We start from the raw sequence: 27,047 nt of genomic DNA on the forward strand, positions 1-27,047 counted from the left end.
TCAAGTTTTAAGTTAGGTGAAAATAAGAAGCCTACAGATTCAGCTGAGGCAGGAATATAGAAGGAAAAAGCATTCCATGTGGAAACTGGAATAGAATTTCAGTACATGGAGATTTGAACTTGTCTTAATTCAAAACTATCCAAACAATGACCAAAACAAGGAGCAGCAGAAAGAAACAGCTAGAAAACAAAGCTCCTATCCTTTTCCTTTCTTAATACCTGTGGTTTATATCTAGCTACCAGACGATGCTGGATTGTTGGCATGGAGTCCCCACAGAGAGGCCTACTTTCACTGAGCTTGTGGAGCGCTTAGGAGATCTTCTTCAAGCCAACGTACAGCAGGTACAGCAATACAAACATTTCTTCAACAAATGTGCACATATAGATGTATATATATGTGGATATGTGTAGGTGTGTACACAAGTAAAGACTATGTTGAGCAGTAGTATTAGATTTGAGTTCATAACAGAGGTCACAAGGAAAATGGCTACTGGAATGAGTAAAGAAAATGTGAACTATTCAAAGGGGATTATATTTCAAAACCAGATGTTTATCCATCCATAATAAGCAGAAACTTACATTAATTAAAAAAAGGCTCAGTTGCCCCTTAGAGGAACAATAGTGCTTTATCTCACAACCAATTTTAATTAGATTCCAACATAGTAAACTGCTGTAGTGGGCTGACCCTGGCTGGGTGCCTGGCACCCACCAAGCTGCTCTGTCACCCCTCCTCAGCTGGGCAGGGGAGAGACAATATAACAAAAGGCTCCTGGGTTGAGATAAGGTCAGGGAGATCACTCAGCAACTACCGTCATGGGCAAAACAGACTCGACTTGGGGAAAATTAATTTAATTTATTGCCAATCAAATCAGAGTAGGGTAATGAGAAATAAAATCAAATCTTAAAACACCTTCTCCCCACTCCTCCCTTCTTCCTGGGCTCAACTTCACTCCTGATTTCTCTCCCTCCTCCCCTTCGAGTGGCGCAGGGGCACAGGGAAGGGGGCTGTGGTCAGTCCATCACACTGTCTCTGCTGCTCCTTCCTCCTCACACTCTGCCCCCACTCCAGCATGGGTCCCCCCATGGGAGACAGCCGTCCATGAACTTCTCCAACTTGAGTCCTTCCTATGGGCTGCAGTTCTCCCCACGCTGCCCCAGCCTGGGTCCCTCGCACAGGGTGCAGTGCTTCAGGAACAGACTGCTCCAGACCAGACACGGGGGAAGCTTCTGGCAGCTTCTCACAGAAGCCACCCTTTGTAGCCCCCCCCACTGCTACCAAAACCTTGCCACACAAACCCGATACAACTGCCGGTAGTTGGTCTGAACTTTCTCGTTTTCTGACCTTATGCTTATCAGTGCTCTTAGGAGCTTTCAAATGATGCAGTTTAAAGCTCAGAAAGTCAATTGGACAATTATTCATTTCATAGTAGTTAAATCAGTTGTTTTCTTTGTCAGTAAAAACAACTAGACCAGTTATGTAACTGTCAATTTAATTTAAGAAGAAACCAAACACTCTCCTCCAGCTCCATTCTGTTTGTAAACAAATTTAGTGAAGCTAAGTTGAAGAGGGCCCAGCTTGCAATATGAAAAGCTAGTGAGTTTTATGCTATAACCAAAGTAAATTAAGGAGACATAAAAACCATGATAAGGGAATAGGGCACTTAACAGCTTCTCAAAATTAAAAAAAAAAAAAAAAAAAAGCACAGGGAAATTTGGATAAATAGTTTCAGGACTTAAAGGAAGACTCATTTCTGAAGATTACTGCAGGGGTGTAATGACAATGTAGAGCTTAATAAGATGTGCAGCATCAATTTCTTGTAAGGACAAATAATAAAATCCTTTAGGGCTACCATTTTAAAGACCATCTCTTCCTAAGCTGCAACTCCTTAAGTTGAATATAAGCAAAAAGTCTATGCATAGGCAACATTCTTTTACCAATTCCAAAATCTGTTAAAGTCATATCAGCCATAGGGGTTTCGTGACTTCATGCTGCTCCCTCCCTTCTCCCAAACTTAAGTCTTAAAGTTGGATTTAGGTGTCCCTGGGACTGGTGCCTTGGAATTCCCCAAAAGGCCAATGCGATGACAATAGAGGACTGCTTTCCTGAAGTGCAGATCAGTGAAATTCTGTTCACCTTCACTAAGGCTGAACAGCCACACATCTGGAATGTGGTAACGATCACAAAGAAATTGCTGCAAACACATCAAAGATGCTGCTGTGAAAGCCAGCAAAGCCAGCTACTTTTAAATGGGTTGCACATATACTGACATCCTCAATACAACTGTCACATTGCTATGTGAGGGACATTTAGAAGTCTGGTAACTGCTATAAAGACCAGTGAAGCAATACCTTGGGCTGAGAGGCCTGGAAGAGAAAACACGCTAACTGCAGATGAGTACTGGAACATGAGAGACCGTTTTCAGCCATTCCACATCACAGGTTTCACAAAGTGTACTGTTTTCCTAATACAAAGCCTCCTACACAGTAAATGTTGGATAAAGCTACACATTCTAACTTCCCCATGTTGTGAAAAACAACATCATCACTTTGAAGAAACATCATAAGTAAAGTTAAAATAAAATCTAGTCTTTTCTCAATGTAAAGCTCTGTAGAATAAAATAACCTTTTACATCTGAGATAACATACAAAATCAAAAAATACAAATACAAAAAAAAAATTGATGCTTTACCACCTTTGTGTTCTTTTATGTTATGAATTATATAGGATGGTAAAGACTATATTCCACTGAACATCACCTTGTGTCCTGATGGAGAATCTAACTCCAAAACTTGCCCTGTGGAAGAAAACTTGAACAACTGTGTTAATCGCTGGAGTGCAGTGGAAACCGGGTAAGAAAATTATATACAGGAGGTGAAAGGGAAAGAAAGATTTCATATAGCTGGGCAGTCTTTGTTGTCCTCTCTCAACATGGCTGTTTTAAGGGAGTTGGACAGCCACATTTGTCAGGGTATTGTTTATGAGTTACAAGAGATGAAAAAGAAAACTGGTCCAGGAAACTGAGCTGTATCAGGGATGTTAACTGAGCCACCAACTGGTGCAGCATCTGCTTGGGTTTTATGCTGACCCCTCAACTTTCTTGCTTTCAGTAACAACAGCAAGAAGCGACCACTGAGTGTGAAGACATTTGATGAGGTGCCAGTGGAAAAGGAGAAAGTGATGCATGAGGTAAGTGAGGTGATTGCATCCCTCTCCACCACGTTCACAGATCACTTGTCACCAGCACCAGAAACACTTATTAGAGCTTTTGAAATCTGTTTAGTAAGAAAAAGCCTTAAATCAAGTAGAATATTTGGCCCTAGCATCCCACACATAGGTCTGTGTGACAACAAAGAGGGACCTGCATTTAGCTTAACAAATAGTTTAGAGAGAAGCTCATGCATGATTATCCTGGCTTTGATCAGGCTAATGGGCTTTGTATTACATATTTCAATATGTTTTTTCCACCATAAGAAAATGGCAGCTCATTGAAACAGAGCCTTTTGAAGGAAATGTGTCCAGAACACATTCCGGCTGGCTGATACAGCCGATAACTTGGTGGTGGCGAGGGTGTTCGGTTCTGGAAAGACAAGACCAAGATTCAAGTTCCTGCTCTACTTGATCCACACAAAGGGCTTTAACCCTGGATTTCCTTCACCCTGAGTGAACATATTTATTGCTGCTTCAATGACACTGCAGGGTGGGAGAGTGTTGAAAGGTTGCATTTTCACTTCAGTGGAAAACAAAGGCTTGTTTTGTTACAGAATGATGGTTCTGCTCATTGGCTTCCTCTGAAATTAAAGGTTCCAAGGGTGGAGGTGGTTTGGGTTTTTTTCCTATATTTTCTGCCTTATTTAAAAAACAAACAAATCCAAACAACTCCATCCCCACCCCAACTCATAAATATCCTCTATGGTTCAGGTACTCACTGGCTGCAGTGCCATGTGCAGTCCACACCACTTGCCTCAATGACAGATTCTGTGCCACTAAAGAGGGATCTTAGCAATGCACACACATCTCAAGCAGACTGAAGTTTAGGAAGGAAGCTTGAAGCCCTCTGGAAACCTTCTAACAGAGGAAGAGGGCAAGCATCAGATGGCTAGGAGCAGCAAAAGTAAGGAAAGATGCCTATAGAAACAAGCCAGCCTGTCTACTTTTAGCTCCAGCTAAGACCCCCTTTTGGACAGACAGCGTTTCCTCAGACCCACTCTCTTAAGAAAGGTCAAGTCTCTAGCTACACTTTGTCCTTGACATACTTTGTGTCCTCGACAAATATAGCATATTTCTCATCTATCTCTCGGATATCTATCTATTAGCACAAATGGAAGCCCACTACTCCCAAGTATTTGGCCAGATGTAATTTCTGTGCCTTTATCAGTGCATCTTAGGGATTAGAAGGCTTAGAATTTTCTCTGGCTCTTGCATCTTTCCTCTTACAAGAAAAAAATCTGTTCCTGAATCACACAAAGACATTTACTAGATATATCTGGTATCAGTAAGAGATTACTGCTGCCAGCATGAGCACTACTTTCCTAAATGCTCCCTGTTCGTGGCATTTTAAAATAAGTCCTTACATGACAGGGGAGGAGTTTCAAAAAAGGGTAATAATACATTACCAGAGCAGAAATAAAAGTGATATTTCGTTGGGGATCTTTTAAAGCAAAATTATGGTGTGATCTACTGTTGGACAAAGTAAGTGCACTTGTGTTGTTAAAATTATCTTAAATATCAAGACATTAATACTGATTAGGTCATTATTTCAAATAGTTGCCTAGGAACTCCAAAAAGTGCTCTACCACACCTCCTGCAATTGTGGTACTTATCTGTACTCTCTGTTGATATTCTTTCAACAGTTCTTCTGTAACCAAACCCACAGCAGCACTCAGATAAATTGTTTCTAGACCACACATTTTAAGGGGAAATAGTCAAGTTAAAAACCAGAGAGAAAATCTGGGTTCTACTGAGGTTTTGACAGACCTAATTAATTTAGGATTTTACTTTATACTTTGAAAATCAGTTTCTAGACTGATCTTACTAACAACTGATATATTACCAAAGCATTTATAAAACGGCTTTTTCTTTTTACTTATTGTTTGTTGGGATTATTTTTTCTGTTTGTTTGACTGGTAAAATAAGACTAACTAGAGTTTCACCTCCCATGTTGAAGTCTTGCCTTCTTGGTTTTGACAGGCAGACAGACATGCAGTCTTCCAGCATCCAAAATATTTCAAATGCAAAGGAACACCCAGAACATTTAATATTTTTAAAATTACTTAAAACAAGGACTGTGCATATGTGTGAACTTGTGTGACACTTAGCACAATAACAGCTTAATCTTAATTGCAACCTTGAGACTGCACTTCAAGTGCAGCAGAATCACAACTTCAGCTTTAAAACTAATCAAGACAGCTTTGTTGGACAGTTCATTAAAAAATCCATAACCAAAGTACAATGAGCCTTTTAGGCTATGTATCTTTGCAAAGCACTGGGATTTCCCAAAATGATACTGAACTTCCACTTCCTTAAAATTTCAGTGTTTCTAATAGTGTATTTCTAGTAGGTATTTCAGATATTTTTTCCTCTGAGGAGCCTAGCCAGTATTAATGGATATATTTTTATGAATTTCTGTCTGTTCATATCTTAGATACCCTACCTAGATGGTATCCATATGTCATGCTTAATACCAGTTTCAAGTTTGAAAACATCAAATTGTTTTTTGATATGTTCATTTAAGTGCACTCTTTCAAAATACTAATCAAAAACCTTTATCATCACAAAACTAAGGCAAATATTCTCAGGCTACATAGCAGCATTATGAGGAACAGTTGGATAAAAACTGATAATATAGACCCTAATAAGAGAATATTCTGAAGAATGGGCTTAATGTCATACACCAACTGGACATATCTATGTGTTAATCACTTTAATAATAGCACACAACTGAGAGTTTATATGCAAACATTTGCCCTCCAGGTTGTTGGTTGGAATCTTGGGATTACATAGAATATCTTGGTAGCTCCTACGTTAGTTCCAGTACACAAGTATCAGTATATGACACTACAACAGAACATCTACTGATGGCCACCTTGTTGGCAGTCTCTCCATGATAACTGCACTGACGGGGATCCCCAACCTCTACATGCCACAGTGAAGGAGAAGTTGCTTTCTCCTGCCCTTGCTTTGGCTGCTCTGTGGCTGGAGACAGTTTTATAAGGTGAAATCCTATTAACTTGCCTAAAAGCAATATCATAAGATAAGATAGCTGGAATTTGGTATTCTAACTAGCTCCTTGGCTTTCTGTCTCTACTGACTTTCATACTGGTTTAGTCTGACTCCTCTCCACACTCTCCCCATGGAAGCCATTTCTAATTTAAAAGCGCTACATGCTGTCATGATCATTTGGCACTCTGCTGATGTCCTCTTCCTTTTGCTACTCAGGAGTCAGACAGTGGGATGGTGTTGACGTCAGATGAGATAAAAAGCCCGAAGAGGCTGGAAATCCGTTCTTGGCCTTATGGGATCATGGCTCTAGCGTGAGTACTTTTTGTTATTTTTTTACGACAGTGTCTCACTCAGAAAAATGCTTCTGAAATCTGCAATTTTGTTTCTGATTCCAAGAGGAAAACTGTTAAACTATCTAACCAAGCCAGAAGGAGAAGCAACTCTAGATTTCAGTCCTATAACTGAAAGACCATGGTTAATGTATTTTAAGATCAAGAAGGTTATACTGTAAACATTGCTTCCAAAAAGAAGTTGAACATAAAACAGAGTTCCAAGTCTCTGACAGGAATACTGCACTGTTGCATTTCAGTTACAGAAAGGTTAATTAACATGAAAAATGTTGATTCATGTGATAAAAATGAAAACTCATTTCATCAGCTTTGAGCACACAATGTCTCAAAAATCAGTTTAACTCTTCTTCCAAAATTCCAAGTTGCCCTGTGATTCTGAATCACATTCAAAAACCCCAAGAGTGCTCTCTAGTGCAGCTAGATCTTGTTCATGATCTGATCTCCTGCACGTGGCAAATAATGGGAGCAAAAGAGCTGAGAATATTCATATCTACTTCAGCTGTTTCTTGACTGTCTCTCCAGTGTTTTCCTTTACTGATGGAACAAAGTTTGAAGAGCTTGATTCATTAATCCAGAAAATAGCATTTATAATTATACCAGTGGCTAACAAAACTATGTTTAACTTTAGACATACGGAAGGACTGGCACCTTTGCAATTGATGGGATGTGAGAAAAGTTAAGGTGGCCTGTATAGTAAAAACCAGTACAAGCACTGCAAAACATGTACATTTACCAGAATGATGATTTCTACATTTGCTTTATCACAGCTATGAGGACAGTCCTACAGAGAAGTCCCTTAATCCTACCACCTTCATGATCCTATGAATTATATTGTTCATAATTGGTTTACAAATAGAGGCTGTGACGCTGTTTGCTATATGTTTATCCATTCATAGTACAATCACAGAAGAATAAAAGCAGATCTTTAGCTTTTAGCTAACAGTTAGCTCATCATTCTTTATATTTCTGTAACAATAAGGCACAGGCAGAGAATTTACCTAGTAGTGAAATATGTCTTCTCCACCTTCCTAGAAAAGTATAACAATAGTAACCCATTTTACTGATTCAAATGCCAACTGCAGAAATTTCAAAGATTAGCTACCCAAAATTTATATAAAAAAACCAACCAAACAATTCTGTAGCAAGGAATTCCAAGTCTATTCAGTTAATTAAGCTAATTAGACTTCTACTGAATTGCCTAGAGATTTCTCTGAAATCTATTGATGAGATTTCTATTAGTTTCTTCTGTATTAAACTCAATGATCTTTCCCACCAGAGAAATTGCTTGTTCAACATCAAGTCACCATTTTTCTGCATTAAAGAGCAATTATAGATGAGAAAAAACTAGTGTGATTTCTGCATAGTGTAGGAGAGTTCACATGAGAGTGCACAGTCAGAATCTAACAGCAATTCAGAGGTGCTAACTCCTCACTCAGAGAGAAAAGCAAGATGGAAGGAGCTTGCTTTATCTTTTCAGGGCTTAAAACCATAAATTCCTAGATGTTTGAAGGCAGGAGAGAAGGAGAAAGAGGAAGAGGGAAAAAGGTTACATAAGGAAGGCTAGAGAGCCTTGCAGCGCTAACAAGGAGCATTCAAATGCTACAGATTCTGCTGGACAGGAGTGTGACTTCAGGAATAGTGTTGTTCAACAGTATTTGCCCTGTAGTACTGTCCCAGTGTTGCGCCTGTTGGGAGATTAGCAGACATCTAGATACGGTTCCATGTTTTTATCCTATGCACATGCCGAGAGGATTTCTGCACAGCACAGTGCATTGCTATGGAGACCAAATGGCACCAGATCTAAAAAAAGGAGCTCAAATGTGCATCACTGCTGTGATGCTTTACCTGGGCTGATTTACCTCTCTTTTCTGCACGATGTCATGTTGACACAAGTCCAACACATAACATACACACAAACAGCCTTCCTGATAGGATTTATCCTTCTAAAGATTTCTGTCAGTCGCCTCTACTGTTTCCCCCACTGCATTTCTCCTGTTTGGATGAACAATTGGCAGAGGAAGGTTCTCTCTCTCCTGCTTACAGGCTTTCTGACTGAAAATCAGAAAAAATCAACATCCAGCCAGATGTTGAAACTCAAAAATTCCATAACAGCCCGCTCTTTAGAGATTTCCAGGAAAACCTGAACTGTTATCAGGCCCACTGGGAGTGAATGTGAAGTAACACGGCTCTGCTGGGCTCCGTGAATCTCTGCCTTCCCCACACCATCTGGGGCTCTCCCCATTTACAGTCAGCTTCCATAGGGATTCCACTGCAAGATACCTGATACTTTCTGTGCCAGTCAGACCATGAAAGACCATCTTAACAGAGGTCTGCTATAAAAGCAAACCCTGCAGCAAGCTGTGTTTGTTGTCTCCTTATTCCCAGGACCCTAACTACCATTGAATGGACAGAGGTGTGTTTTTTCTTGGCCACATCCTTGCACTGAGTGTCTGAAGTCCAGCTGAGAAAGCTATTTTGTCAGCTTTTTTTTTTTTTAATCTTGCAGATTATCATTGGCACAAATAACATTTTTAACATGGTTGCAGAGCATCCTGATGCCCTTTTGTTTGAGGACATGACACCCCTTGGCATTCCTGCACTGCCAGTTTGAAAAACAAGCCTCAAAAGCATATAGAATAGTCTAGGAGAGGTCAGAAGAGAGAGCTGGTTCAATAGGAGAGATAAAGTCACCCTTGTTAATTGTGTTTCTCTCTCTATCAAAAACATTTACCCTGGACTCTTTTCAAACAGTCTTTCTTTTCTAAAACAAAACTGTTCAGAGGCTTAGCATGTTTTCTAAACCAGGGTGGCTGCATTCAGTATTTTTGCCAAAATCTTGCTGTTTATTTATCTTGTATTCATTTCTCTGTCAAGTTTCAAATCTGCCAACACTACTCACCATGGAGTGTCAGTGTCAAGAGTTTATTGAAGATGAATCTGATACTCTGGGCCTGGGACTGCTGGGCTGGACTAACAATCCCTGAGCTCTAAGCATTTTATAGTGCTAAAGTATAAAGTCACATCAGTAGCTGTAGTGAGAGACAGAAGGATTGACCGGGATAATGACGCTGGAGTTAGCATTCAAGGAAGCACATTCAACATAGAGGGGATTTAATAATGGGATGACTCTGGTGTCAGGTTTCATCTCATAATATTAACAAGCTACTGCCAAGCACTGCTTTAAAATTCTCCCAGAGACTTTATAATCAAGTTATTGTTTAAAATTATAATAGGTTTGATATCTCCTCTGTTGTCTGTCCTCCCTGCATCCCTTTCCCTTCTCCCCCTGCCCCAACCCAATTATCCTCAGTTGCTCTGAAATGACTTATCTGGTTCTGGCCAAGTCCCATGACACCAGCTGACTGAGGCTCAGCTGATATGCTCTGGGCTCTGTATGCTGCATCCAGATCACATCACTGAGGGCTTTGCCTTTGCCAAAGCCAAACTGGGCCTAAGGCAAGTCAATAATATTGAAACAAACTGATTTTGACCAGGAACATCAGGCATTCATGTCCAAATGCAAGGTGCCCAACAAAAACACATCCCAGCTGATAGAGCTAGAATCATTTTGCACCATCTCAGAAAAATGAGGCACGGAAATGTGTTTGCTCCATAGCAGAACTTAGTTTCAGAAGATTTTTCTTCTGTGACAAGCATGCTGAGATAGCAAATGTACTTACTGTTGTGTCATGCAGCACCTCGCACTATGACCTGACTCGAGCTCTCCAAAATGTAAGTAACTTTGAATGAGTAGCTACTCAGGAGTTACACAAGCCACTTTTTTCTAGGATTATACTACATGCTTACAGTGGCAAGCACTAAAAGAGAATTTTGAAAGGCTGTAGTCACCAGCTTGATTTTGACTGCAGTGCTTTTCATCTCACTGCATCTTGAGTGCTGGAGCTAGAGTCAGGGACAGCTGACCAACTCTGCCACACATGCAAGGGGATGCGTACTTAAGGAGTGGGTGGTTTTGGCCTGTTAAAACTCTATGTTCACTGCACTTTGTATTTAGAAGTGTTTCAAAACAATGAATTCTTGATCCTAACCCCTTGAGTTCTCCATGCCAGTAGACTAGTGATGCACTGATACTGCCAGAGGGGAACCCAGGATTAAATTCTTACTGCACAGCACCCCATCTAAAATGTATTAAAGCAAACTGTGAATCAGTCATAACTATCAGAAGAAAAATAACCTTTTTATTTCTTTCATTGCAGAAAAATTAAAAAAAATTAATCACTCTTACTCTGTGCCTCATTAAACACCTATGAAAGCTGTTATAAAGCCCTGAAGCTCCTACATGTTATTATGAGATGTGGTCATGAGACAAACTGCTCTACTTGGCAACGCTCAGCTCAATTTCTCATCTGTCCCTAAACACAGCTCCTGAACAAGGCCAGGATTTCTATGTGGACACAATAGTCTTTTAGTTTTTCCTACTGAGGGCAAGATACTTGGGCACCTTACTGCAAAGCAATAAGAGCTGCTCCACAGCACTGGGAATAAGTGCTACACTTGGCACTGCAGTCCTTCACTGCATACAGCGATTTTCTTATAGTCATCTCTCTTCCTCCACATTCCTCTTCAAGTCATTGACCCTGAGATTTAGGCTAATAGAAGCTGGCTCCCTCTCACATAAAATAAACAGCTCTGGTAATGATTCCCCAGCTCTTTGAGGATTTCAGTATTTTTCTACCTCTAACCAAAATCTCTGGTTTACCATAGTAGGATGAAAAGTCCCATAGGTCATTTAGGCTTTCTAGCTATTACAGGATTATCCTCTGGGGTATCTTCTAAACAACTTTGACACCTCTCTAGAAAACTTAAGAAAGATTACTTAATATTCAGGCTAACTTTTTCTTCATCTAGTTTAATTCCTAGACTTTTCAGCTTCATCTGTACCAGGAAATCTGACACAGCACAGTAAAAATGGGAACTGTTAACAGCTCTCATTACCCACAGCACCACACTAAAATGCACTTGTCCAAGCTGGTGTCTGGGTCATCAGACCTACTCACTATCTTGTGGTTCCACGCAGACACAACACATGCAAGCAATAGCACAGAGCCCAGGCTCTGTGATAATCAGGCTCCTTGATACAGTCCTATTTACAGACCTGGCAGGCTTTCCATTACCAGCAGTGCACCCACACCAGTAGGTTCCTCCACCTCATTTGGGTTTACATCTAACAGACTTGAAACTGGCACCAGGCCCAGGGACACTATAGCAATACAGCCTGAAGAGTAGCAGGATTTGCTGTTAATTATGAATGCCACTCTTGGCTGATTCATTGCTACCGATTCACATTCTTTGAACCATCTAGTATTTGTTCCTCCAGTGCTTTCACCACTTTTGTACTTCCCTTCATAAACCTCCCCAGCTTGTAGACATCTTTCTGAAAGAGGAGTCCAGTGCTGTGCCTTGGCTAACTCGAGTCAGCCTATGAAACAGGGACAAAGCCACATCACCACATTCTGCAAAACATGTTTCCTTGACCAGCACTCCACAGAAATGTGCACATCATGAAAGAGGGTCCTTTAGGTTACAAAATCTGCCTGAGGTCAGGAAACGTCAGTGTTCAGATTCTCATCTTTCCCCTTACCCTGCCCCAAACAGCACACATTCTTGCAAGGACAAACAAGTTTTCAGGTTGGTCATTGTGTAAAATGTGACTAGCTTGGGTCAGTGAGCAAATGCATTTCAGTTGAATGTCATGGAATTCACACGCCTAATCTTCAGTGCTGTGCCATGGTGAGAATACCAACAGTCAGGTGGGACCGCGCTGAGACATTCACAGTTATGAGCAGATTTATCAAAACCAAACAACTCTTTTATCGCCTCCTGCAGCTGCAGCGCTCAGAAGTCAGGCAGAGGCAAAATCAGTAAGGAAATACCTTTTGGGGCAGTGTAATGCCAACCCAGGAGAAGCACTGAAGCAAGTAATGGCTAGCTTTTAATGAAATTATTTAATTACATAACCATTATTAACTTCCATAGCTGCATAATTGTGTGATTAATCAAATCTAATGCCTTCAGTCAGAAAATGTTTATCGGTGGGGCTCAGGGAGAATTTTCCTGTCTCATACAGGGTAGTACAATCGGTTCAGAGCATAAAGGGGTTTTTGCTTTTCTCTGAAGCATCAAGTGCTGACCACTGCCGGAGGCAAGGCTGATGTCTGATTCACTGTGGCAGTTTCTATGTAGCAAATGAGATTTCAAGGACAGGCAGAAAAGGGATGCTGCAGTCTTGTTTTCAAATATACAGTCCTAGCATATGTACATTTCTCTGTTGCTGAGCATGAACAGAGTAGATTAAAGTGTCAGTAATACAGAGCATTAAAGGGAAAAATGCAAAGACCCTTGGGTTGCTTTAATTTAGGAAATGCATTTAGATGAAAGGAGTAGTCTTGAAAGTTAATTGCATTTTGGTCTGCCATAAGACAGCTAATGACAAAACTTGCTTCTGACCTAACTCATCAGCTTTCTGTCTTTGGAACAAACATTCGATGTCAGCATTTAAGAGCCCTTCTTCAAACACCAGCCTGATTTCAGCGCTAGGCAGAGTTACTCCCAGATATCCAGTCTCTTGACCTACAGGGGCAGAAACCTAACGAGAACACTTGCTGGGAGTCTACATGGGTCTGAAAATTTCCCATTGTGTGGCCAAACTAAACCCTAATAACATTTCTTTTTCTCCAGCACTCTGAGATATGCAGGCTGGGGGCCAAGTTATACAGATACTTTCAAGCTTCTCTCTGTCTCCACTGACAACTTTAATACCTGGCAAATTAGAAGCCAGAGCATCCATGGAATTGTCTGACACGAGTCAGTAGAACTGAGCAACAAAAAGAAAAATACATAAATAAACAGTGAAGCGGAGTTGTGGTTCTATTGCTTGTGCCAGGGAAGAATTTATCTACCCAAGAAAGTGTGTGTGTATGGAAAGGGAGAGCTGCCAAATGCATAGTATACAGAAGAAGTTTCCACTCACATTTTTCTCTGGACAAAGACGAAAAACTTGGATTCTGAAAGCAGTGTGTGCTACATTTTTGTTGAAGTTCTCAGGGTTACTGTTTATTTTAGGATTTCTACTTTGCCACTCAACAGGTTTGGTTTTGATGCCTTGTGCAGGTCTAAAAGCACAGTAACATTAGCTTTAATCTGTAATCTCTGCCTTTGCATTTTAGAAGTCACACAACCCATTTATTCTAGATGTGCAAGACGCATTGGGCTGGTTCTAACAACTCAGGGGTCCTGGGTTCACTTCCTAGAGACAAAGCTGGAGAGCCAAAAGTGCTGTCGAAAGCCACCACAGCATGCTAAAATCAGGCCCACTATGCAGCAGCCGGTTTCCCATTGCAACTGATTAGAGCTGCAGCTGTTTGTTATGTCTGAACGTAATCAGCTGCTGGCTTAGAATGACTGGCTTCACAGACCATAATACCCAGAATACCACCTACTCCACACACTCCCACAAGAAGAGAGCTACTGGAATAGGTAATTTGCAGATGGACCTTACAGGCTGTTGAGTGTGGTTGTGCACAGATCACAAACCAGCGTTCTGCTCTAGCCAATGCACTGCACACTTGTGACCTTTCCAGAATTAGCAAAACTTTTAAGTGAAGATACTGACACTAGTTCTGTCAGCCAGTGTGAGAATATCTGCCGCTTGGGGGAAAACTGAAGCTTTTGACAGGTTCCATATTCAGAAGCAAGATAATATGACTTCTAAAGTCATAGTAGCATAACCTAGCAGGACATATTTAGCCTTTCACACTGAAAGAAGCTGGACCTACTGTATGTTACAATTCTGTCATGCCGAGCATCAACCTGCTCTTAAGCCTGCAGTGGTTCTCTCTGCTGTACCATCACAAAAACAGGACAGAGCACACAGCTGGTGTCTTGGATCTGCTGCTTTTCCCACTCATGATTTTTGTTCCCCTTCCTCCAATTACTGTATCTGTCTCTTAGTTATTATTTTGTTTCCTGGAGCACGAGCATGCTTTGCTTTCTTTTTAAAGCACCACGCTCTGAATCCATGATCAACTGTTGGGGACTGTAAGCACTGCAGCAGTACAAATAAAATAAGTGTATAATGAATTACACAATTATCTGATGAACTGTTGATTATTCAGATTTGGTTTAGGGTCATTAGAATGTAGCTTTATGCTACTTTAAACATATACGAAATATAGACACAAAGTGCTTGAGTACTGCCTGATTTTATATTCTGCCAAGCACATTGATAAGTCATTCTGCACTGAGACATGAGCAACACCATAATCAGTTGTCAGTGAAGTTTATTCCAAAGAGATGCATGTTAAAGGGTCCTAAGCAAAGTGGAGAAGCTCAAAAGCCATTCTCACATTGGGATCGTTTTGAGAACCAAACCTAAACTACTCGGATCTCTTCCAATGAATTCCTCAAAGGGAAGAAACCAAGCTTAACAGAACATTATTTTTAAGGCAGCCTATGACAGAAAATACCTTTTTTTTTTCTCCACACTTGCTGTTCCTGAAGGTCACCTTGTAATATAAATCCTCTCCAGGGTTCTCCTACTTTTAACGTTGAGGTTGCTCCATGTGATATAAGTTGCTTCTCTCTCACCACCTTCATCACCTATAATAAGGGAAGACAGCAGAAAATGAAAGCTGGCTCTCTTTAATAGCATCAGTTACAGGCCAGCAGTTGTAACGTTGAAAAGCGCTGCCCTTCACTAGCGTACTGCTCAGTCATTTTAAAGGGCTAGAGAATACATGAGAGATTTTGCCTTACACTGCAAGAGTGTGTTCAACACAGACTCTTGATTTCAGCATCATTTTAAATTACAGTCTGTCATAGATTACTCATTACTTCATCCTTTATTATACTTCAAGAAAAGCCATAGCCTTCAGTTCTGCTTTCAGAAAAGTCAAATTTTTACTGACCTGTGTCAGAACAATGAGAGAGAATATTATTGTACATATAGGACAGGTGCGTTTATAACCAAGATATATATATATATACACATATATCTATATAGTGTGCACTGAAATGTGGTAAACTAAAAAGACAGGGCAACAGGACTCCTGGATTTACTCCTAAATCTACTTTTAAAACACTGAGTTGTTTGAAATATCTAATTCAGTTCCTTACCCAATCTGTAAAATGTCACTGTTTTACCAGATGCTTCAAAAGTTAATCAAAATGCCTTATATATTTATTTTTTTACAAAATCATTCTACCATTAATTACACATAGAAACAAAACGTTATGGAGACAGGGTCAATATATTATATTGTTTGTTCTCAACAGGCGCAGAGCTGTTAGCAAGAGCAAAGAATCCATATTATCTGATCACGAGCGTGAGGCTGTCAAGTACCAGCCAGCAGTACAGGTAGAAGAGGACACTATGGACTTCACACTGGAAGACTCTGTTCTCCTTCCTATGGATCCAAACCTGGAATGCCACAGCCCACCTCCAGACTACAACTCCGTCATTCACTACTCGGCCCCTCCAGTGTAATCAGCCCAGCCTGACGCAGGGCATCTGGCACCTCTCAGCCATGCTAGATTCTTACATGTCTCCATAAAGAGGCTGGCTAACAACAGAAGGGAAATCTGACAGGGCAATGGTTCCTGTGTTTCTTCTGGCACATCTCTGATGTGAACAGAAATATTTTAAGAGCATCTTCTTTGCTACCTTTAAAGGCCTATTGCAACGTATGCAGTAAATTAAAACTCTGTCTATCAGAATCCTAAGTAGAAGCTGTAACCTGGAACTGCTTCCACTCCTTCCTCCCCTAGCTGGGACTGTTCATTGGCATTTGCAGATTTACAAGTTCCTTCATTCATATCTTCCTCTATAAGAGTCACCAAAAGTCACGTCAAGCTAGTTGTGAAAACAAGATTCATGCTACTGGTTCTGCATGCATGCTGCAAGGATTGTTTAGGATGATGCTGTACAGGATCAGCTGAAAACAACAGCCATACATACTGACACTTGGAAGAAAATCCAAAATTGAAACATCATTCTTAACTAAATATTTCAGAAATATTTTGAAATCCAAAATATTTTGGTTACAATCTGTGATTTAATAATTTCTACTGCCTATAGGATACAGTTCTAAAAATTATATGGCACAGAGAAAGCAGATAGTACTCATGTATCAAGAGGCAGGCTGGTCTTTTGGGTCATCAGGGCACACAATGTGGTTAAATTATTTCCCCGTGTTCTCTCCTTGTTCAAACAGCAATTTATTTAGCATACAGGCAATAGAGAACTTTGATGGAGATGCATCTGTAATGATTGCAAGGCAAAATCACTGCCTTAAATAAGAACCTTAAGCTTAAATAGACAGAATTTCCCAGCACGCATGTACATGTTTGTGTGAATGTGCATAGAATCATATTAACAGCATGAGAGTTACACATAAATGCACATACACCCTTGAGGCACCATCAGGGTAGCAGCATTTTTATGTTTCCCTTCTGTACACAAGCTATTTCCTAAAAACAAAAAAGAAAAATAGCATTTATTTTGCATTCTGTGGCAGATGCCAAACAGTCTGATCCTGGGAATGCTAGTCCATGCTAAACTGTAAGCATATGTGACACATTTATCTCTGACTGTCTTGCCAAGGTAAATATTGGTATGATATGCAATGCCCTCTGCATCTAAACCCTTCATGGGTTCATGGTAATTCAAAGCTTTTTTTGCAGCCTAAGCCTGCAGGACTGAGCAGACCACAAGTTCTCACTTTTGAAAAATTCACAGTGTGTTGCCCCCTGCCCAAAAGCTGTGTGTGTCAGGGACTGTTGGTCTGCAAGTATGTATGCCCAGGTCCCACACATACCCCATACACACAACAACTTCAAAAATAAGCAAATGATCCTTCTAATTTAATGTGCTATGTAACCATCAGAATTGCCTTCAGAAATCTAAGAAGGGAAAAAGGATCTAAGTTGCAAGTAGAAAAGCAAGGATGGAAAAGATGTTCACTGGCAGTCTGGGCTATAGCCTTCAAAGTTATAACCGAGATCTGTAAGTGACTCTGTGCAGTTTCTTCCAAGTCTGCACAACCTCCTTCTTCAGCTTGACACTGATTTGATTTCTTCAAAGCATTTTTCTTCATGATTATAAACTAACAGAAAAAAAAAAATCCAACACTTGCAAGCCAATTACATTACCTTGTTGAAGGCAGCCTAAACACCCTCGCAGCAGTGAAGAAAACCTTTCTGGATGATCAGTTACAGCTGGTTACATTGAAGTAAACACAAACAAGCCTCAGGTATTATCAAAGGGGGAAACAAGTCTCCAGACCCCATGCAATGTTAACTGTGAATGCTAAAGCATCTGAAGTATGAACTGCACTTCTCCTTCTCCTTGACTTCAGATTCAACGTATTAAGGAAATCACCTGCAGTAACTGATGAGTCTCTTGTTCATAGTGGACCTGCTAGATAGGTGTGGTCTGTAGTTGCTTTGTGTCATTTTTGCACTTCTTTGTATTTTAGTACCTATGTATTAAGTAGAACTGGTCATATAACAGAAAAAACTACTGGGAAAGAATTTATCTGATGAGCCCCAGAAAGCTCATTGGATCTTTTTTTTTTTCATCAAACAGTAAATTAACTATCTATAGGTCTGATCAAAAAATCAAGCACTTCTTTTGGAAGTAACTTATTCATGTGGCAAAAAGAAAAAAAGCTGCAGACAGTTAGTCTGGCTCTACTGTCAATGGCATCAGTGTGAGATGGTTTGTTATTGTGCCTTGTTCTGCAGGGTCAGAAAATGACAATGTTTAAAAAACTTTGCTTATAAACTTTAAAATAAGTACCTATAGGGAAAAAACCTGCAAGTATGCTCTCTATATTGAAAAAGAAGGGGGAACACTGCTGGGTGGACTGTCTGCTCTAAGAGAACCGAGTATATAATCTTTCCACTTTATCAAGGATGAACAGGAGAGGTTTCTGAGACCAGAGGAACATGAAGCACATTTCCCGAGTGGGACCCACGCGGACACTCTAACAGAGCGTGGGTAGGCAGGTCCCTTCCTCGCTCTCAGTGACATCTATCAGCCTTTCTGCATCGCATGAGATGATGTGAAAACAGAGGGCAGGCTCAAGTGCTCAGGACACGTTGGAAAATGCTGGTTGCATTGATAGCCCCCTGAAAACTGCGAGGTCCTCTGCAGTGACAAAGTCAACAGCCATCTCGAGCAGTATCAATGGCCACTTCTTGAGAGAGCAGAGCTACCCTCCGAACCCTGATAACGGCCTCCGAGGATTCTGGAAATGGCAAGTGACAGATGTTTGGGCAGCTGTTTCCAGTGTTTATTTTGAGTGGAAGATATTTTCCTCCTTATAGTAAATGTAACAAGCAAAAGTATTGCCTGAAAAGTATTATTGAACATCTGTCTTCTATTTTATTTACTAATATTTTGTTTGTCCTTTTCTCTCCTCCCTTAATTTAATTATTGTTCTCTTCTTACAATGATGTATATAGTTTACTCAGTAGAAACAAATATAGTGATTCATTTATATGATAAAATTTGTAACATTTTAGTCAAAAGAGAGATACCCAGACATAACAGAGTTAAGTATTGTTACTAAACATTTCACTAATGCTTGCAGGCCAGGCTCCAGTTTACAGTACCCTACTAGTGCCATTTTCATAGCAGTCCTCCTCTTGGCTGCGAGTATCTCTAGCTCTCACTTATTCTCCATGTTATTTAGTTTCAGTTAGGAAACAGGGATCTGGAGGAATCTGGCAGGTTTATTTCATTCCTGGAAGTGTCACCATGCAGCTCATGGTAAAGGGGAGGAATTTCCACTGCCTCCATTTTAATTGAAGGTTGGTCTATTGGCTAGAGGATCAGAAGGGGGCAAATTGTTTAAATGATGTGATGTTTTATTATTTTTTCAGACTTCTCAGGGATTCTTACTCGACTCCTGTAACCACCTGCTTTATCTAACCGGACTGAGCTCAATGGTATCTGGTATTAACACATACCTTTGTTTTCTTGAATGGTGCTTACTCCTACCATTTTTGTCCTCTTGTAATCCCAGAGAATTAGGGCAAAGGAACTGAGAGATCACCACAGAAATGTGTTGTGTTCTCTCCAGCAATCCCCCGCCATGTAGGAGTCCAAGGATAAGTGCCTTCACCTGCATGTTATTATTCAGGCTGGTGTTTTTAACAGTCTGGTTTCCTATCTCCTCTTTTCTCTACTTTTCATCTATTTCTTGATATTTGTTCTTCACAGTCCCTTTGGATTGCTTTCCATTGCTGTTTGAATAAGATCAGGTATAGGACTCATTCCACTCTACTATTTCCTGTATATTCTGTGCTTGCAGAGGATGAACTAGATCATCTAAAGCAAGTTTTTTCCACATTAAATTTTTTTCCAATATAGACAAGGAAAACTAGTTTATATTGTCTGGAAGCCACTCTGTATCCTTCCCTGAATGACACAAGCTTTTTATTCTATTGATTTTTCAATATTGGTATCTGGAGCAAAATGAAGGTTGGCAACTATCTATGTGAATCTCATCTTTCTCCTAGTCCTTTCCTCAGACAATGTAGTTTCTCTTCGGTTCTTCCAAGTTATCCTCACAAGAAGGGGGGTCCTAACAAGGATGCTGGGCCCACACCATCTACTCAGGATATCAAGGAAGGTCAGATAAAAACCTAAAGTCTGCGTAACAGACTCAAACACAACCACTGAAATCTGAACCCACCGAACACTAACAACGTATGCATTTAGGGCTGCCTGCAGGCATCAACTGCTCTGCTTAAGACATCCCCCTAATACAAACTACGCTCCAGTTAGCCTGCTTGGCAAACACCTAGGATAACCTAGCGTGTCCTCGCACTTCTCTCTTTGTATTTACTCTCTTGTATACTGCAGGAACATTAGACGGCATGTAAACCTGTAACTGGCCAGTCAACAGTTTATGACTTACCTTCCCAACAATCCTTCAGGCTGAGCGTCGGCACTGCCTTGTCGTGTCTTATCTTGCTTTACAAATTTGATCTGGCCCTCTTCCAGCTGTAAGGGTGTGGTCTTGGGTCAATGGTCTCTAGCTCCCATCAGCACCAACTGGACAACACCAGGAAATGTTTGCAGGGAAACATCACTAGCAAATAGCTACATAACAAAATAAAGCAGCATCGGATTTTCCTGAGCTCAGGAGTTAGCCAGGATCAGTATCATACTCAGAGATCAGCCTATAGGGTTTTTTCTTACCATAAGGTGAATGGAAAATACAGAAGGTAGCAATAATTCTTTTGTCCCTCCCTGCCAATAGTAATGGCCAAACCCTGGGATTCACTTCCTTGTTATTATACTGCATCACAAAAAAAAAAAAAAAAACAGAAAGAATTTTGCCAAAGTAATGACACCAGCACAATCTTATGCAAGTAAAATTCAGGCAGGACTTCTGGATTTGACCCTGTAAAGAGTCAGTCACTGTATGGTTTGTTCACTTATATATAGTCACTGTATAAGTGTTGAGCTCAAGCATGTTTGACACATGTGTTGTTTCCATATTACATTAACATAGAAAAGAAAACTTGCTGGACTGGATTTGGGACCCCAAGGACATACAATGGCATAAGGGCTGTGGTTACAGGAAGACTAGCGTGGTATGCACTGAGCAGTGTCCCATTGTCCTGCCTAATAATCCTGTGCCACAAGAGCCAGCACATCCTTATTACTCAATTCATTTTTCCTTAGACCTTGAGTTGTCAAAGCAGCTAATAACTGGGCAAACCCAGTAACTTGGGACTTAAAGAAAATAAACTAAGGAATGTTTGTCTGCCATGTTCCTGTCTGTCTGAAGAATGTATGCACTGAAAACAATGCTTTCTTATGTAGTCAAAATTGTACTGTATCTATTAACCAAAAAAATAAAAAGATTCTATATTTATACAGCCCAGGGCTCCTTCGTGTCATCTCTTGGCTTGAAAAGTGTTGTCCTTGAAGCAGAATATAAATAAATAATGCAACAGTTTTGAGAGATTTTTACAAGCACAGGTCTCATATTAATTTCTGCAGAGGGTTCAAAGCTTAGGACATAAGCCTGCCACACTGTCACTGCTCAGAGGTATCTAACCACTACTTTTGCTTAAAAGATTCACAGATCTCTGAAAATGGTGGGCCAATTCACTGGAGAAATACACAGATCTAGATGCTGCCAAGAACAGCCCATGAAACACAGAGACTGCTGTCTTGTTAAATGTAAAATAAATAAATAAATACGTGGGACCAAGACAGAAGATAGAATCAGAGTTCTGCATTCTAAATAAGACCCATGTTCATCAAAGCATGTGAGTACGTAAGTCTGTGAAGATAATCTGCAGATCATGGTAGCATTTGGGGGTTCTTCAGATTCAAAATTTCAGAGGTTGTGTTTCATTTAGCTCATAGAATATTCTAAAAAGAACACAATTAAATTAATATTTCCCAATACATAGCCACAATGATGCTATTGAATTCTCAGCTGAATAAACTCTGCATTGCTGAAATATAGAATATTCCATGCTTTTATTCTGTATTCAAGCTCTAACATTTAGAAAGCTGAGGAAGAATATCTCCCAACAATAGTCAAGTACAGCAGGCATACCATTTTCCTTACCAGCTGGCTAATCTTTCTGAAATACTATTTCCCATTCCTCTTTGCATTTTGGTGGAACAGCAGGTAACTACTGGCAGAAAAAATGAGACTTTTGCAGATTCTTACAGACTGAGAAATACTAGTTTCTCCTCATGTCTTAAAATAAATACTGTTATTAGGGGGGAAAAGGTATGTTAGAGTTTCAGAGCCATTTTTCCATTAGTACAGTCTTAAAAGTTACTGGTTGTGTATTTTGCTAGTCATATTAAAAACTATGAAGCACTCAAGTCACTTCAAACATTTTAGTTTCTCTTCATTCCCTGTTCCAAACAGTCCTAGAAATAAGTGTCTAAATTATACATGTCATTTGAAATGCAGCAATCTCCTTTCATCCACATAATGAGTAAGAACACTCTTCTCTGTAAACTGTAAAATATTTTAGTTACTTATATAACGCATGAGTCATGGCATGCGAAGCAATATAGAGTCTCCTTTATGGGGAAACTAATGTATTAAATGGTGGAAGGAAAATATACAAAATTAACTCTGATTTGCTTTTAGCACAAAATGTGAATTATTAATCACATACAGCTTGAGTTCACTTGTGGAAGGTACTCAGCTATGGCATGCCTTGGAAATGAAATTTGGGGAAAAAAGTACAACACTAGAGATCAAGAAACTTAAGCTTTTCTCTTAGGTCTTGGCCAAGGTATGTAATTCCTCTGACCCTTACTTTTGACATATATGACGTAAGAGATTTTTGTTTTTACAGCAGCAGCATGTAGAGATGCAAGTGCAGAAAATCTCTGTCTAAAGTATTGAAACTTGGTGGTTTGAGGTCATAAAAAATCCAAGAAGAAAATAGGGACTAGCAAGAGAAAATTAAGGAGTAAGATAAACAGATTTTGTGGTCGTCATATTAGAGAGCTGAGAAGAGAATCCAACTGATTTCCAGTCAGGCCATTTTTCCTTCCTCCCATAATGAGACTTACGATGGTTTGCAAAAAGCAAAGGCTTTGAAGGAAAATACTGTTAATTTTATATGCTTTGTACACAGTGAGGCCCATAAGCAGCAGATAATAATTTTGTCTCAAAACCTATGAAGCCGTCCCAGACTTTCACAGGACCTCATTACAACTTAGCGAGGTGAAGCTATTCTTTTTGAACTACTTCCTTCTCCAGGGACTTAGGAAACAGAATGCAGGAAATCCTAGTTCTGACAGTTCACTTCATCTTTCCTCATCCGCACTGATGCACAAAGTGAGACCTGTCTGTTCCTTCACTCACTGCAGTCAGTGAATACTTGCTCCGTATCTGCACAAACGACAAGGGCAGAGTAATATGGCTCCTAAATATTCCTATTCTGTATTTCTTTAAGTGGCCTTTAAGACAGAGCTGTTGCTCCCAGGTAGTAATGAGACTGAAAGGTATTTCAAAATATAAGCTGTCATAATATCAAATGCTAAATGTCAAGGTAACAAAATTAATGAGGAGAGCCTCCCATACTCTTCCTGTGCGTTTGTCACTGATGATACTTAGTCTGAGTACGTGATCTACACAGAATCCTTTGGGTCTGAATCTAGGCTATACTTCACGGAGAAGAAGTAATACCCAGTAAAGAAGAAATACTTCCTCTCTGGTTTAAGCTGTGCACCATCTAGGTCCAGAGATCTTTCTTCAGTGTGGGTTGACCTCAGAGGAGAAAGAGGTGGAGTTAGTCTGTCAGCCTTTCACTGGCCAGTGAGCATATGTAAGTAGCTTTAGTTGAAATGAGAACTTAAAACATGCTGTGAAAAATAAGCAATGCATGTAACCCAACGCAGGCAAACTCAGCTGTTTGTCTTCCTTTAATGGCAGGCGATTAAAGCATGATTCTACCTGTTCTGGAAACGGTAGGAATATATGTCTACTGGGTGCTCTTCTTTAAATACATGGTAATGATACCAAAGGATTAAATCTATCCCTTGCATACATTCTAGGGCAAACTGTAGCTATGCAGGTGGTTTACTCAGTTCAGTGATTTCACTCAGAGGAGGATATGACCCATCCAAACAAAGGGAAGAAAACCCAAACTATTTCACATATGAAGAGCAACATTAGGAACCTTATAAATTTCAATAAGGACAAAGCCTGTACTGGGGAAGGACTAAACCCTTGAAGTAATACATGCTGGGGACTGTCTGGCTGGGTAACAGCTCTGCTTGAAAGGGCCCTGTGGGTCTTGGTAGACATGAGCTGAGCACGAGCCAGCCATGTGCTCTGGCAGCACAGGCGGCCAGCAGCATCCTGGGCTGCAGTAATGGGAGCACGGCCAGAGGAAGTGATTATCCCTTTCTACTTAGCACTTATTACACAACATCCAGAATACCGCATCCCCCACCAGCACAAGCAAGACACTGATAACTGGACTGAGTTCAGCAGAAGGCCACCAAGACAGTGAGGACTCAGAGTACTTGCTCTGTGAGTAGGGGCTGAGGAAGCTGGGCTTGTCCAACCTGGAGAAAGGACCTAACAGCAGCCCCCACATGCCTATGATGAGGCTGTCAAGAAGGAGAAGCCAGACTCTTCACTGTGGTACACGGCAGGAGAAAGAGAAATGAGAGACAAATTGCAACAAGAGAGGTGCAGATGTGGACATACAGAGGAACTTTTTTCTCCATGACAACAGTCAAGATGTGTGGAGCAGGTTGCTCAGAGAGGTCCAAGCCCTGCCCTGTGCAGGAGAGTTGACCGCAGACCTCTTGAGGTCCCTTCCAACCTGAATTATCCTACAATGAAGTCTGACTCATTGTTTCATCCTAATGTTTGTCTGTGCAGTCAAATTACCAGCATAAAACCCCCATGTCACACAGGTTTAGTCTTTCAAAATATCAGTGATTAATTAGTGACTCACCTTAAGCCTCAGCAGAGTTCTGAGAATCACGTGTAAAGTGGCATCTGCAAATAATTAATAACTTTTTTGTCTGCATCAAAACAGAAGATGAGGTAACACTGATACCATATACAGAAGTGGAACAAATGACATTGTTCTTGCGTAAAAGTACGTTTAGGTTGGCTACTCTAAGAAAACTTACAGGCAATTTTATCCCATGGCTTCAAATATACACTTCTGCCTTTTGTTTTTTCTTAATGCTACTTTACTTCACTTGTCAGATAAGAAATAGTACTCACTCTTTACTCAGACCATAATTTATCCGTTTATCACACCTAAATAGTGATACTAGTCATTAGCTAATCATGTCCACTATATTAATTGTGAATTCCCCATTTCCCTGAACTTCTTTCAGGGTCACATTCTTACCATAATCATCTGGAAGGACAAGTGTCCACAATCAAATCAAATTTCTAAAATCATTATAGAAAGTTTTTAAAAACCTAAGGAGACAGCCTTCTCATTTGCAAATGAAGCAGGAATTTTATTTCCTCCAAGTCATGTGGGGGAAAGAGGATCATGCATCTGTCAATAATACACTGTTGTTTGACTGAGTCAGATACAAGAAGAGCGTTTCTCCTTTTTTCACAAACTTTTCTTTTCACAGTTGTTACAGTGAGAACTCTGTGATTTGTAGCTTTTCTCTTTTGTGTTTCTTTCCTTCACTGTAGCATTGCTAAAGAAAAATTCAAACCTGACAGCAGGTAAGATCAAAGAGACCAACAGCATAATGAAGTCTTTGTTTTGCTGTTGAACTAAAAAAAATTGGCCTTGCAACTCCTACATGTAGGCCTGTGCCTTCTGCCCTTCCAGCCTGCTGTGGATGAGCAATATTAGCATGACTTTTTAAAACTAGGACTACACGCTAGATGATCCTCAGGGCCAACAGAATAAACCTGGGCATCTCTGGACACTCTACTTCAAGTAGCAGTTGTGTATTTTTAAGCTGGACCATTGTCACAGTGAATTCCTCAAAAATCCAAAGGTTAATCTGCTTTTCATAACTATGCAATTTAAAAAAAAAAAACAAAAAACCCAAAAAAAACACGAAAGCAAACAAAAAAAACCCCAAGAACTTCATTCTTTCCTGGGAGAGTTTTGACCTTTTATTCATGTATATTTTTCAAATCCTGTCTTCCACTGTTTATGCCCCAAGCTAGAATGTCACAAGCCATCTTAGCACAGAGCAGAACTACAAAGACAAGCAGGGGTAAGGCAAGGAGAGCAGGTGGAAGGGGGTGAGAATCATGAATGTGGTGGATCAAGGTAGTGGGCTTCCTTAAATACACCTACTGAAACATCTGGGATGTACAGAATTACTTTCATCTCTTTCCCCAAAGCTTCTGAAACAAGCAACAAGCAACTCTCATGATATGATGTCAAGACAGCAGTATAACGTGACTTTACAACCCCATGAAACGAAAGGATGGTGGACTGACGACAAAACATTACCTCTCCAAGCATTAAAATAGTTAGATCAAAATCTGAACATCACAAATGACTTCTTGTATATCTAATGGATTGTTTCTGAAGTCCAAGCTGAACTGGAGATTACATCAATAATTCCTCCTTTTGTCATGATTCATAAATGGATAAGACCATTCCATTGACACCTATTGACCCAGCATCCCACCACTGATGAAGGGTAATTTTGTCTGTGCTGATGCGACACTGTTTTGCCTTGACGCTAATCTCTGAATTTGTGAGATCCCAGATGCCTTCAGGATTTAGTAATAAATGGGACATGCCAACAGACTGTAAAGAAACACTGAAGTTGTCTTCATCTTCATTCCTTCCCTTTGTACCATGATTTCCTTACAGAAAGGAAAAGCTAGGAACTGAGAAGAAAATACAGGCTCTTCTTCAAATGGTGCTAAAGGACAGGTTTGGAGCTGGCCATGATGCATTGCTTCTCTCCATTTTGTGAGTAAAGTACCTGCTTCTTACT

The 27,047-nt window shown here is 40.2% G+C and overlaps 1 protein-coding gene across 2 annotated transcripts in view; it reads left to right on the top strand.

The window, feature by feature from the left end:
• LOC102051492 (vascular endothelial growth factor receptor kdr-like) overlaps positions 1-21,484 on the top strand; it is a 141,962-nt gene extending 120,478 nt beyond the window's left edge. For both annotated transcript variants that reach the window (XM_027809307.2, XM_027809308.2), the window contains exons 26-30: positions 236-341; positions 2,724-2,848; positions 3,107-3,185; positions 6,435-6,529; positions 15,863-21,484. In XM_027809307.2, coding sequence (XP_027665108.2) covers positions 236-341; positions 2,724-2,848; positions 3,107-3,185; positions 6,435-6,529; positions 15,863-16,073 — 616 coding nt within the window. In that variant the 3' untranslated portion in view covers positions 16,074-21,484. The remainder of the gene's footprint in view (positions 1-235; positions 342-2,723; positions 2,849-3,106; positions 3,186-6,434; positions 6,530-15,862) is intronic.
• The last annotated feature ends 5,563 nt before the right edge of the window (positions 21,485-27,047 follow it).

Source organism: Falco cherrug, chromosome 15 (assembly GCF_023634085.1).
Source record: "Falco cherrug isolate bFalChe1 chromosome 15, bFalChe1.pri, whole genome shotgun sequence".
NCBI lineage: Eukaryota > Metazoa > Chordata > Aves > Falconiformes > Falconidae > Falco > Falco cherrug.